At 35.3% G+C, this 13,003-nt stretch overlaps 1 protein-coding gene across 1 annotated transcript in view; it reads left to right on the forward strand.

Annotated features, from left to right (window-relative positions):
- PPP4R4 (protein phosphatase 4 regulatory subunit 4) overlaps positions 1-13,003 on the forward strand; it is a 67,654-nt gene that overhangs the window by 34,537 nt on the left and 20,114 nt on the right. The window contains 1 exon segment of the mRNA XM_089908163.1: positions 6,896-6,998. Within this exon segment, the coding sequence (XP_089764289.1) occupies positions 6,896-6,998 (103 nt within the window).

A 13,003-nucleotide genomic window follows, 5' to 3' on the forward strand; every position in this document is an offset into this window, starting at 1 on the left:
AGCTATATACTAAGTCTTAAAATTGCGTAGATAAATTCTTCCCACTTTATGCTTCTTTTTAAAAATTGTTTCATCTCTTCTATTTTTGTTGCTTTTCCATATACATTTTAGAAAAATATTGTCTACCTCCCAAAAATCTTGTTGGGATTTTGACAGGAATTGTGTTAAACCTGTACACCAATTTGGGAGAATTTGAGAACATCTTTATTATGCTGAATTTCCCAATCTATGAGCATAGTAGGTTTTTCTAATTAATTATGTCTCCTTTGATTTCTTTCATTAACATTGTGTTTTCAGCATATGAGTCCTGTAATTTTGTTAGTATTTCGTTTTTTGAGTGATTGTAAATGATATTGTATTTGTAATTTCAGTGTTCGCATGTTGAATTTTGTCAAATGTTTTTCTGCATTGATATGATCATGTGATATTTTTCTTCTTTAACCTGGTAATATGATGGATTACACTGATTTTGAGTATTGAACTAGCCTTGCATCCCTGGAGTAAATCTCATTTGATCATGGTGTATAATTCTTCCTTTAACATATTACTATATTTTATTTGCTAATATTCTGTTAAGGATTTTTTTTTTGAAGCCTCCCAGGGCCGCTCCTTGCCGCACACAGCCGGGCTTCCATCCTCCATACATGCAGAGACTGGGAAAACAGTTCTTTTTTAAAAAATTAATTAATTAATTTTTTATTGGGGTATAGTTGTTTTACAATATTGTGTTTCTACTGTACAGTGAAGTGGAGTTCCCTGTGCTGTATGGCAGGTTCTCATTAGTTGTTTATTTTATACATATTAGTGTATACATGTCAATCCCATCTCCCAATTCATCCCATCCCCCCCCTTCTGCCCTTGATGTCCATAGGTTTGTTCTCTACATCTGTGTCTGTTTCTGCCTTGCAAACCGATTCATCTGCACCATTTTTCTAGAATCCACATATATGCATTAATATACGATATTTGTTTTTCTTTTTCTGACTTACTTCACTCTGTGTGACAGAGTAGGTCCATCCAAGTCTCTACAAAGGACCCAATTTCATTCCTTCTTATGGCTGAGTAATATTCCATTGTATATATGTACCATATCTTCTTTATCCATTTGTCTGTTGATGGGCAAATGGTTGCTTCCATGCCCTGGCTATTATAAATAGTGCTGCAGTGAATACTGGAGCACATGTGTCTTTTTGAATTATGGTTTTCTCTGGGTATATGCCCAGTAGTGGGATTCCTGGGTCATATGGTAATTCGATTTTTAGTTTTTTGAGGAACCTCCATACTGTTCTCCATAGTGGCTGTATCAATTTACATTCCCACCAACAGTGCAAGAGGGTTCCCTTTTCTCCACACCCTCTCCAGCATTTGTCGTTTGTAGATTTTCTGATGATGCCCCTTCTAACTGGTGTGAGGTGATACCTCATTGTAGTTTTGATTTGCATTTGTCTAATAATTAGTGATGTTGAGCATCTTTTCATGTGCCTCTTGGCCATCTGTATGTCTTCTTTAGAGAAATGTTTATTTAGGTCTTCTGCCCTTTTTTTTTTTAACATCTTTATTGGAGTATAATTGCTTTACAATGGTGTGTTAGTTTCTGCTGTATAACAAAGTGAATCAGCTATACATATACATATATCCCCATACTCCTCCCTCTTGCGTCTCCCTCCCACCCTCCCTATCCCACCCCTCTAGGTGGTCACAAAGCACTGAGCTGATCTCCCTGTGCTATGCTGCTGCTTCCCACTAGCTATCTATTTTACATTTGGTAGTATATATAAGTCCATGCCACTCTCTCACTTTGTCTCAGCTTACCCTTCCCCCTCCCCGTGTCCTCAAGTCCATTCTCTACATCTGCGTTTTTATTCCTGTCCTGCCCCTAGGTTCTTCATAAGCATTTTTTTTCTTTAGATTCCATATATGTGTGTTAGCATATGGTATTTGTCTTTCTCTTTCTGACTTACTTCACTCTACATGACAGACTCTAGGTCCATCCACCTCACTACATATAACTCAATTTCATTTCTTTTTATGGCTGAGTAATATTCCATTGTATATATGTGCCACATCTTCTTTATCCATTCATCTGATGATGGACACTTAGGTTGCTTCCATGTCCTGGCTATTGTAAATAGAGCTGCAATGAACATTTTGGTACATGACTCTTTTGGAATTACGGTTTTCTCAGGGTATATGCCCAGTAGTGGGATTGCTGGGTCGTATGGTAGTTCTATTTGTAGTTTTTTAAGGAACCTCCATACTGTTCTCCATAGTGGCTGTATCAATTTACATTCCCACTAACAGTGCAAGAGGGTTCCCTTTTCTCCACACCCTCTCCAGCATTTATTGTTTCTAGATTTTTTGATGATGGCCATTCTGACTGGTGTGAGATGATACCTCATTGTACTTTTGATTTGCATTTCTGTAATGATTAATGATGTTGAGCATTCTTTCATGTGTTTGTTGGCAATCTGTATATCTTCTTTGGAGAAATGTCTATTTAGGTCTTCTGCCCATTTTTTGATTGTGTTTTTTTTTCTTGATATTGAACATTTATTTATTTATTTTTGGCCACGTGGCTTGTGGGATCTTAGTTCCCTGACCGTGAATTGAACCTGCACCCCCTGCAGTGGAAGCGTGAAGTTCTAACCGCTGGACTGCCAGGGGAGTCCCTGTTAAGAATTTTACATATACACGTGTATATGTGCGTGTATATATGTGTGTGTGTATATATATATATATATTTTTTTTTACTATGTACATATATATATATTTTTTACAATCTTTCCAGGTTTTGTTATCAGTGTAATAATAGCTTCATAAGTGATTTAGGAAGTGTTCTCTTCTGTTTTCTGGAAGAGATTGTGTAGCATGGTGTTAACTCTTCGTTACATGTTTGGTAGAATTCTTCAGTGAAACTATCTGGGCCTTGAGATTTTTTTCAGGAGTTTTAAAATATGAATTCAGTTTCCTTAATAATTGTAGGATTATTCAAATGATGTATTTCGTAGTGGGTGAGTTGTGGCAGTTTGTGTTTTTTGAGGAATTGGTCCATTTTGTCTACGTTTTCAATTTTATGTGTGTAGAATTATTCACAGCATTCTCTTATTATCCTTTCGATGTCTGCAGGGGCTATAGTGTTATCTCCTGTTTCAATCCTGATATTGGTAATTTGTGTCTTCTCTCATTTTTACTTTGTCAGTCTTGCTAAAAGTTAGTCAATTTTATTGATCCTTTAAAAGAACCGGGTGTTTGTTTCATTTATTTTTTTCTATTGTCTTCTGTTTTTATTTCATTAATTTCTGCTCTTTATTATCTCCTTCCTCTGGTTGCATTGTGACTAATTTGTTCTTCTAGCTCTCGAGGTGGAAAGTTAAATTAATGATTTGAGATTTTTTCCTCTTCCCTTTCATAAATGTATGCATTTATTGTTATAAATTTCTCTCTCTGAAATGCTTCAGCTGTGTTCCAGAAAGTTTTATAATTTTGTGTTTCATTTTCACTCAATTCAGTGTATTTTAAAAAATTTTCCTCTTTGACCCATTTATTATGTAGAAATATGTGATTTCATTTCCAAGAATTTAGAGAGCTTTCTGTTATCTTTTTATTATTGATTGCTAGTTTGATTCCACTGTGGTCAGAGAAAACTCTTTGTGTGATTTGTTGAGGACTTTTTTATGGCCCAGCATGTGGTTTTTCATGGTATATATTCTTTGGGAACTTGAGAAGAATGTGTATTCTACTGTTGTTGGATGGAGTATTCTATAAATGTTAATTAGATATTATTGGTTGATGGTGTTGTTGAGTTCTCTATCCTTGATTTTCTGTCTAGCTCCATCCGTTGTTGAGAGAGGGGTGTGGAAGTCTCCACCTACCTGTGTATTTGTCTAGACAACTTCTCCTTTTAGCACTGTCAGGTTTTTTTTTGTTTTTGTTTTTGTTTTTTGCAGTTGTATTTGGTGTATACACATTTAGAATTGCTATGTCTTCTCGGTGGACTTCCTCTTTTATCATTATATAATGTCCTTGTCTGTCTCTGGTGATTTTCTTTACAATGAGGTCCACTTTATCTGACATTAATATGGTCACAGCTGCTTTCTTTTGATTTGTATTTCTGTGGTATATCATTTTCTGTCCTTTACTCTCAACCTGCTGATACTGTTGTATTTGAAATTAGTTTCTTATGGCTGCATTCAGTTGAGTAATATTCTTTAATCCACTCTGCCAGTCCCTGTCTTTTAATTGATGTAGTTAGATTTTTAACTTTAATGTAACTGTTGATATTTAGGGTCTTAAACCTGCCATTTAATTTTTTGTTTTCTGCTTTTTTTCCCATGAAATATTTTGTCTTCACATCTATGAGGTATTAGCGATCATATTTTTTAACTAATTGCAAAGCTAGTGAATAAAAAATTCGGTGAATGAAATTCACTGAATTCATATTAAATATTCCTGACATCAGTTCATGCAGTGAGCTATCCATTCATCCATCCTTTTAAGAGACATTTACTAAACCTCTACTTTGGGCCAGTCATTGTCATATGAAACATTACTTTTTCAGATATTTCTCTTCTCTTTTAGTTCCTTAGTAGTGTATTTGTTTCCTGTGGTGCTGCAGTAAATTACCACAAACTGGATGGCTTAAAACAACAGAAATGTATTCTGTCACAGTTCTGGAAGTCAAAAGTCTGAAATCAGTATCAACTGAGTCGAAATCAAGGCATCAGCAGGGCTCTAGGGGAGAATCTGTTTGTCTCTTTCAGCTTCTGGTGGTTGTCAGCATTCTCTGGCTGTGGCAGCATCACTCCAGTCTCTGCTTTGTGGTCAAATTGCCTCCTGTTCTGTCTTTTCCCCTGAATGTCTCTTTTAAGGACACTTGTTATTGGGTTTATAACCTACTGGGATAATCCATGATGATCTCTTTATCTCAAGATCCTTTTTTTAAAAAAATTTATTATTTTTTTATACAGCAGGTTCTTATTAGTCATCCATTTTATACATATTAGTGTACACATGTCAATCCCAATCTACCAATTCATCACACCACCACCCCACCCCCTGCCGCTTTCCCCCTTTGGTGTCCATACGTTTGTTCTCTACATCTGTATCTCTATTTCTGCCTTGCAAACTGGTTCATCTGTACCATTTTTCTTGGTTCCACATATATGCGTTAATATACGATATTTGTTTTTCTCTTTCTGACTTCCTTCACTCTGTATGACAGTCTCTAGGTCCATCTACATCTCTACAAATGACCCAATTTCGTTGCTTTTTATGGCTGAGTAATATTCCATTGTATATATGTGCCACATCTTCTTTATCCATTCATCTGTCGATGGGCATTTAGGTTGCTTCCATGTCCTGGCTATTGTAAATAGTGCTGCAGCGAACATTGGGGTGCATGTGTCTTTTTGAATTGTGGTTTTCTCTGGGTATGTGCCCAGTATCAATTTACATTCCCACCAACAGTGCAAGAGGGTTCCCTTTTCTCCACACCCTCTCCAGCATTTACTGTTTGTAGATTTTCTGATGATGTCCATTCTAACAGTGTGAGGTGATACCTCATTCTAGTTTTGATTTACATTTCTCTTTAAGATCCTTTTTCAAATTAAGATAACATTCACAGTTTCCAGGATTAGGGTGTAGCCATGTTTTTTGGGGGGGGGCCACCATTCAATCCACTACAAGTAGTACCTTATATGCAGTTTTAATTTCCCTCTTTTGATCTTCTCCTCACCTTGGCATGGGTCTCCTGTTTCCCTTCCTTCTCTTTTCCTTCTTGATTTTGTCTTTTAAAGTATTCACTTAGAGAGTGAGAATAGTGGAATGATTGTGCTGACCTGTATTTCACAGCCTACCATACTGCAGCCACAGCAGGGCAGCTTCATTTAATCAGAATATGCTGCTTATTAACAGAACTTATAAAACTCTGAAGCAGATAAATATAATGCTTTAAAAATTCTTTAAAAAACCATGTTAAGGTCTTATATACCTATAATAAATAATTCCATTTGAAGAGTTAAGTAAAAATAATTTTAGTTAAGGTAAATAAATATTACGGCATCAGTAATTAACATTTAAATTGGTATCAGTTAAGGATAGGTGGAGTTTCCCTCTGAGGTGGTGCCACATTTACTAGCATCTTTTATATACATTTCAAGTACTTGCACCACTTATGTTGGTTAGCTTATGTTTTAAAAACAAATAATTTGTTTGCATGGCAGTGGTTTTTTGGAAGAATCAGAACACTTTTTCTGAGGTATTTAGGCCACTAGAGTATCACAGATTATTTTGGTAAAACCTTAGTGACCTAATGAATATTCTGTCAAAAAGGTACCATATAAATATACCCTACTGACTTTTAAGAATATAGAATATATATCGTTAAGTTTCTGGCGACTCAATCTAGCGCAATAGGTAGTTTCATTGTCCTAGAAGAAAGTTGTATGATTCTGCTGTAGTTGATTTTGTTGCTGTCCCTGCTGTTGTTATGATTATTAATATTTTACCATAATGAAATTTATCATTTATATTTTTATAAAGTATAGCAAACTGGCAGGTCACAGGAAAAAATAAGGTAGAATTTTAAAGTAACTAATAATGGTCTCAAAATTTTTAGACTTCAGCAAGATGTGTGTGTAGATAGAGAATCTTGTTTTAGCATAAGCATAATTAATATCTTCATGCCTTTGTTATAAGATTGACTTAAAAAGCCAGAAATTTCAGTTCTGGCTTTATTTGTATATCTAGATGATGTGTTTAAAGTTTAAAACTGTCAGAAGTCTGAGTGTTCTTTATTAAAAAGCAGTTGTTTTGAAGTTAATTCCTGCTTTTTATAATGTAAATTATAATTACAAATTTATAGTTACAAATTTTAAATTTGTGTTTTCTTTGTAAGTGCTGGTCAAGATATCCAAGGAACAAGCGTGATTGCAAATCTTCCATTTCTGATGCGACAGAACCCTGCTGAGACACTTCGGAGAATCTTGCCAAAAGTCAGAGTAAGTTGCTCTGAAATAAGATTTGAATTCACCGTTTTTTTCCCAGTAGTACGTTGTCATTGTCAGGAGAAATTTTCAGAGCTTTCGAGGGCTGATCTTTTGTACCTAATCCTTGAGTGGAGGAAGTATTATGATAAACATTTTGAATTATGTTGAAAATATTTAAGGAAATTAGCTGATGGAAATGGAGAAATCTAGATCTTAAACTGTAAAGATTTCGTTAATCATTTTCTCAGTAGAGACATTATAATGTTTTCAGTAGCTCAAAAAAATCTTAGTCTTATAAAATCATAGCTATCTTATTTGGTATTCTGTTGACTTAAATATATATTAATAGTATTTCTAGAACATTTATAATATGGTTTAACTGATAGTCCTAATAATGACCGTGGTGCCTGCTAAAGATTGAATTGTGGCCATTGCAGTTTTAGTTTTATATTTAATTGCTTCCTAAATTCCTTCAGAATTAGTTTTCCTGCCATAAACAAAATATTTGATCTACTAGAACTTTCTTTTCTCTATTTAATATTTACTCATTATTAATATATAATATTAAATATTTAATACATGCTATTTATTATTTATTTGTACCATATGCAAAGTGCTGTTCTTTATTAGAACTTGAATGAACAGAACAGATGATGTCTTTGTGTCTTCAGGGAGCTTACAATACTAATGGGGTCAGGGAGGTTACCTACTAACGGGGATTCTGTCTGCTAATAGTGAGTTTTGTAGACTTTGCTTTGGCTTTCTGTTTGGTTTAACTTTTTTATAATTTTTAAATTAATTTATATGTGTTTAAAATACTGTAATTATTAGTGTGTCCTTGGGTTTTATTTTTAGGCATATATGGCATGTTTCCAGTGATGCAGATCAGGGGTATACCACGTTATTTTTATAAGATGTCCACGTTTCTATGCAGGCGATATGGATTTTTTTTTTTTTTTTTTTTTTTTTTACTGATTTTACAGTGGTGAATTGAGAAGATGTTTGTTTTAGTATCACGTGTGATTCAAAAGTGAATGAAGCTTTTTCATGTCTGTTTTTCCCAAATCATTCCATAATTTCAATGGAATTAAGTCCACACAGTCTAGGTTTAATTTCACATTCAGCTGAAGTGATATTAACTGACCTATGCTTGTTAGCATGTCACCTGGGAGTACCAGTTAAACAGTAGTAGGAGGGAACAGGTGGTTAGGTCGTCTTAACTAAGGAGTTATTGTACATAAGCAAATGAAATTTAAAGCTAAAAATATTGAGCACGGTGTATACTCTGTGTTGAGCAGGCTAAATCCAGACCACAGGCCGCATACTGCAAGTTAAAAGTTTCATAAAGCAAGAGTAAAAGATGAAGGATAGACAGTAGTGAGCTTTAGGTGGTCTCTAAATTATTTTGAAAAAAATCCTTTGCTAATGAGTTCACAATAAAGTTAACTAAATAATAACTCCTGAGAAATCTTGATTTCATGGGAATGTATAAAGAATATTATATACTCACATATAGAGCATATTTATACAAAGAATCAAATGTCTCTGCAGAAACTATATAACTGAGTTAGAGAGGGTAAGATTTTATTAAGCTTTTAAAGTTATTAAGTTTAATTCATAATACAGAAGATTCACTGAAGAAAGGGATGTAAAGAAAATGTATACTAATGAATATATACTAAGAAAATCTTAGTAGCAGCCATTTATGTAGGATTCTCATTTATTTTGCCCTGTACTAAAAAAGGTAGAAAACAGCCCCAGATTAGATTCTATATCAGGAAGACATAAAGACTATGGAAAACAATTAAAGAACAAGCATAGGAGAGTATTTAATTGTGTGATTCTGATTTATGTAAAAATGCTGAAGAATTAAGCAAATGGGAAACACTTCTTTATGGGGGCAATAATAATGACTTTTATAGAGGGTTTAATATAAAATGTAGGCAGCTAAACATTTAAGCAACCCCACATCAAATTCTAAAACCTATGAGCAAATCATTTAAAATCATAGTATTCAGATACTATTAAGACTTGTTGGTACTCACAGAACCTTCTTTAATTCTGCCTTGCTTCTGTGAGTGGTTACTTCCAACTGATAAAAGTATGACAAAAATTGCACGTAGCCACTTTATTCACTCTTGCCATGGCCATAATTTCTTAGCTAATTTTATAAAAAAAGCAATCTTGTGTCTCAAAATGAGCGTTTAGTAATAACGGCCTTCTCATTCATTCATTCATAAAAATTTACTGAGTACCTCCCGTGTGCCAGGCACTGTTCTAAGCACTGAGAAAACAGAGGTGAACAAAACAGAGAACTCACCCCCAAGGACGTTTCCAGAGGGGGAAACAGACATTAAACAAGTGAGTGAGTGTAAAGAACAGGATCAAGTGAGGGGGCCATTGGGGGAGTTGGGAAAGTGGGAGGATACTGACTATGCTTTGGGAGGTCAAGGACAAGGACACATCTTTGAGGAACTGAAAACTGAAGGGATAGGAGGAAACAGCCATTTGAGTAGTCAGGAATGAGTGGTCCAGGCAGAGAGAGCAGGAAGAGTTTGGTGGAACTGCGAGAGGTAAGCGTGGTTGGAATCCAGTGGGTGGGGGTGGGTTGTGAATCGAAGAGAGGACAGTGACGGAGCATATGCAAGTGTTGCTCTTTCCTAGGACAGTGGAGAGCCGCTGAAGACTTTAAGCAGGGCGGTGACTTATCCCACGGACATGCTACAATGATCATTTGCTAATTGTGTGGAGGGTGGATTGGAGCAGGAGTTGGGAAGCTGCAGCATGAGGGCGGCTAATTAGGACAATAGAGTGGTGGATACATCCAAGATGCATTTATTGGGAGAGAATGAACTCCATAATGGATCAGATGTGGAAAGCGAGGGATGACTTCCAGATTTTTTCTGGCTTGAGCTTCTGTATGGTTCTGCTGGTTTTGAGTGTCTTGGTTGATAATTTATTAAATCGATGGGGAAAAATAGTTGGAATACGCTCCAGTGCTAACCTTCAGTGAATGGTTTTATTTTTAGAGACTTTAAAGACATGAATAATAATTATTTTATGTAAGAATTTAATCATTGCCCAGATTCTTTTCATATTTATAACAGTAGTATAAGCCGCTTTTAGAACTCCTGCTGTACCTTCTCTTTACCTTAAAGAACATCAGATAAAGTGATGGAGATATTTCTGGGCTTATGTATTATAAAAATTCACCAAACAAGATGTTTTTGATTCTGTTTTTGTGGGTTTTTTTATTTGTATTTTATCTTTACAATAATGAATTGACTGAAAAATGGTTTAAAAAATAGGTTGCTATTTTCACTGTTTTAGAGATGAAGGAATTTAAGGTTAAAAATAAAGTGGCAGAAAGAGAGGCACGATTAGAACTGAGCTAACCCACAGTATTTCTTCAGTTTACTTTCTAAGTTATATCTAAGTGGATGATGAAGGATAGTGCAGTTAGATCACTCGTCTCAAGGTTAATTTAAATAAGAGTCCAGAAAGGAAATATTTTGACCTCCAATTTAAATTCTCTATCTAATTCTAGATATGAGACACTTCTGAATATACAGTTGACTCTTGAACAGCATGGGTTTGAACTGGTTGGGCCCATCTATGCTTGGACTTTTTCAATACACATGTACCATTGTACTACACGATCAGAAGCTGGTTAAATCTGTGGTTACGGAACCTGGGATATGGAGGGAGGGCCAACTGTAAAGTTATATGTGGATTTCCCGCTGCCTGGAGGGTTGACTCCCCTAAACTGCATTGTTCAAGGAACAACTGTAGTAGTTATATCTATTTTATATGATTTCATCCTAGGGTATCTTTTGAAAAGGAAAACAGGTTTTTTCTGTGGTCTTTATTGATTAAGTTTGAATTCTTTCCACAATATATTAAGTTGAATTAATATTGGATGTTAGATTTGACTTGAACTTCTGGTTGTCTAGAAATGAAAGAATTTGTTTTGTCAGGATAAATTTCTGAAATACTGTGGTCCTTTATAAAATGTGAAATAGTAATGATATAATTAACCATGTAATATCAGTGACTCCTTTATAAATGAAGTGCAAAAAAAAGTCTCTACCTGTTGAGTTATTGAACCCTGTTATTGTTTTTTCACTTATTTTGGGAACCAAAATAAGGCGTAAAATTGTCTATTAAAAAATGTGCAACGTCAGGAAGAGATAAAAATAACTGTAGGTCATTTACTGAGGTCTTACAATGTGTCAGGCACTGAACTCTGTCAAACGTTTTACACATTTTTATCTCTTTGAATGCTCATGGCAGTTCTGTAAGGGTCACTTGATTGAGGAAGAAGCAACTTAGGTGAGTAACTTGCCCAAAGTCACGGTGCTAGCAAGTGGTATAATTAGGTTTGAATAGGGAGTCTGACTCCTGGGTCCTCTCTCTTAACTGCTTTACAACCTCTTCATTAGCTCATCGTGACTGCAACAAATATGTAATATATAATTTTAGTTCCTCAGCCTGAGTCATCTCTCTTGTGGTTATTGCAAGAGGCCTCCTTACTGGACCTGTTGCTTCCCCTTTGCTCCCTGGAGCCCATTCAGCCAGAGAGATCGTTCATTTATTTATTTATTTAGCATCAATTTACGCATTACTTAGATGAATAAAATTGTATATATTTAAAGCGTACAGTGTGATGATTTAATATATGTATACATCGTGAAATGCTTACCCCAATCAAATTAATTAATACCTCCATCATCTCACATAGTTAATTTTTTTCTTCAGTGAGATCTCTTAAAGATCTTTCAGAGAGATCAGTCATATCTTTTCTTCTTGAATGAAAACTACTAAAGTGGTGTGGTAGGCAGAACAGTGGCCTCCCAAAGATATCAGGTCCTAATCCCTGGAACCTGTAAATGTTACCTTATTTAGAAAAAGAGGTTTTGTAGATGTGGTTAAGGATCTTGAGACAGGGAGATTATCCTGGATTATCTGGGTGGGCCCTAAATGCCATCAGATGTATCCCTATAAGAGGAAAGCTGAGGGAGATTTGACCCAGACATGGAGGAGAAGGCAGTGTGAAGGCAGAGGCAGACATTGCCGTGATGAGGCCACCAGCCAAGGAATGCCAGCAACTACCAGAAGCTGGAAGAGGCAAGTAACTGATTCTACCTAGTGCCTCTGGAGGGAGTGTGTCCTTGCCAACACTTTGATTTTGGCTGAGTGATACTGATTTAGGACTAATGGCCTCCAGAACTGTGAGAGAATACATTTCTGTTGTTCTAAGCCACTCAGTTTGTGCTAATTTATTATACCAACCACAGGAAAGTAATACAAGTAACTTCCCATTTCAGATAGAGTAAAACTCCTTACTATGCCCTAAAATGACCCTGACTAGCTTTCTGACCTCATCACCTACCCTTCTTTTCTCTTTCTTCCATAAGGGCAGAAGACTTGTCAGTCTGATTTATCACTGTATCCCCAGAATCTAGAACAGTGCTTGGCAAAAACAGGCACTCAAAAATAATTTTAAAATGAGCATTGATTGAGCTTGATATTCTGAGACAATAAGTGTCTACCTGAAAGACCAGTGACACTTGATCCACTAATGGCATTTTTGGATGAGAAGTAAAAACAGGATATCAGTGGAGTGATATAATGCTGACTTACGTTTCTAGAGAGACCGTTTTTGGGGGAGGAGTGGGAGAAAGATATATAATAGGGAAAGGATAAAAGAGACATAATTCATCAATATGAAACTTAATCATTTGAGATCAGTAGATGTGGTCTACGAATCTTTTGATTCTGAAAATATTCATTAGTTCTACTTTTATTATATTATGTTTTTCCCAATGTGATTATCTGAGCATTTTATATCTACTGAATAGAGGTAGATTTTTAAAAGTTTATTTAAAAATTTTTATAGATAGCCTTTACTATGTAAATAAATATATTTGTTACTAAAAGCTTTACTTACTTTTTAAGGTCTATTTCAAGTAGCACGGATATGTGAATAACCGATAATAATAATGTGAGGAACCCTT

This window comes from Delphinapterus leucas, chromosome 2, assembly GCF_059928025.1.
Source record: "Delphinapterus leucas isolate spDelLeu-1000000601 "Yukka" chromosome 2, BTC_Dleu_Yukka2, whole genome shotgun sequence".
NCBI classification, from domain to species: Eukaryota; Metazoa; Chordata; class Mammalia; order Artiodactyla; family Monodontidae; genus Delphinapterus; species Delphinapterus leucas.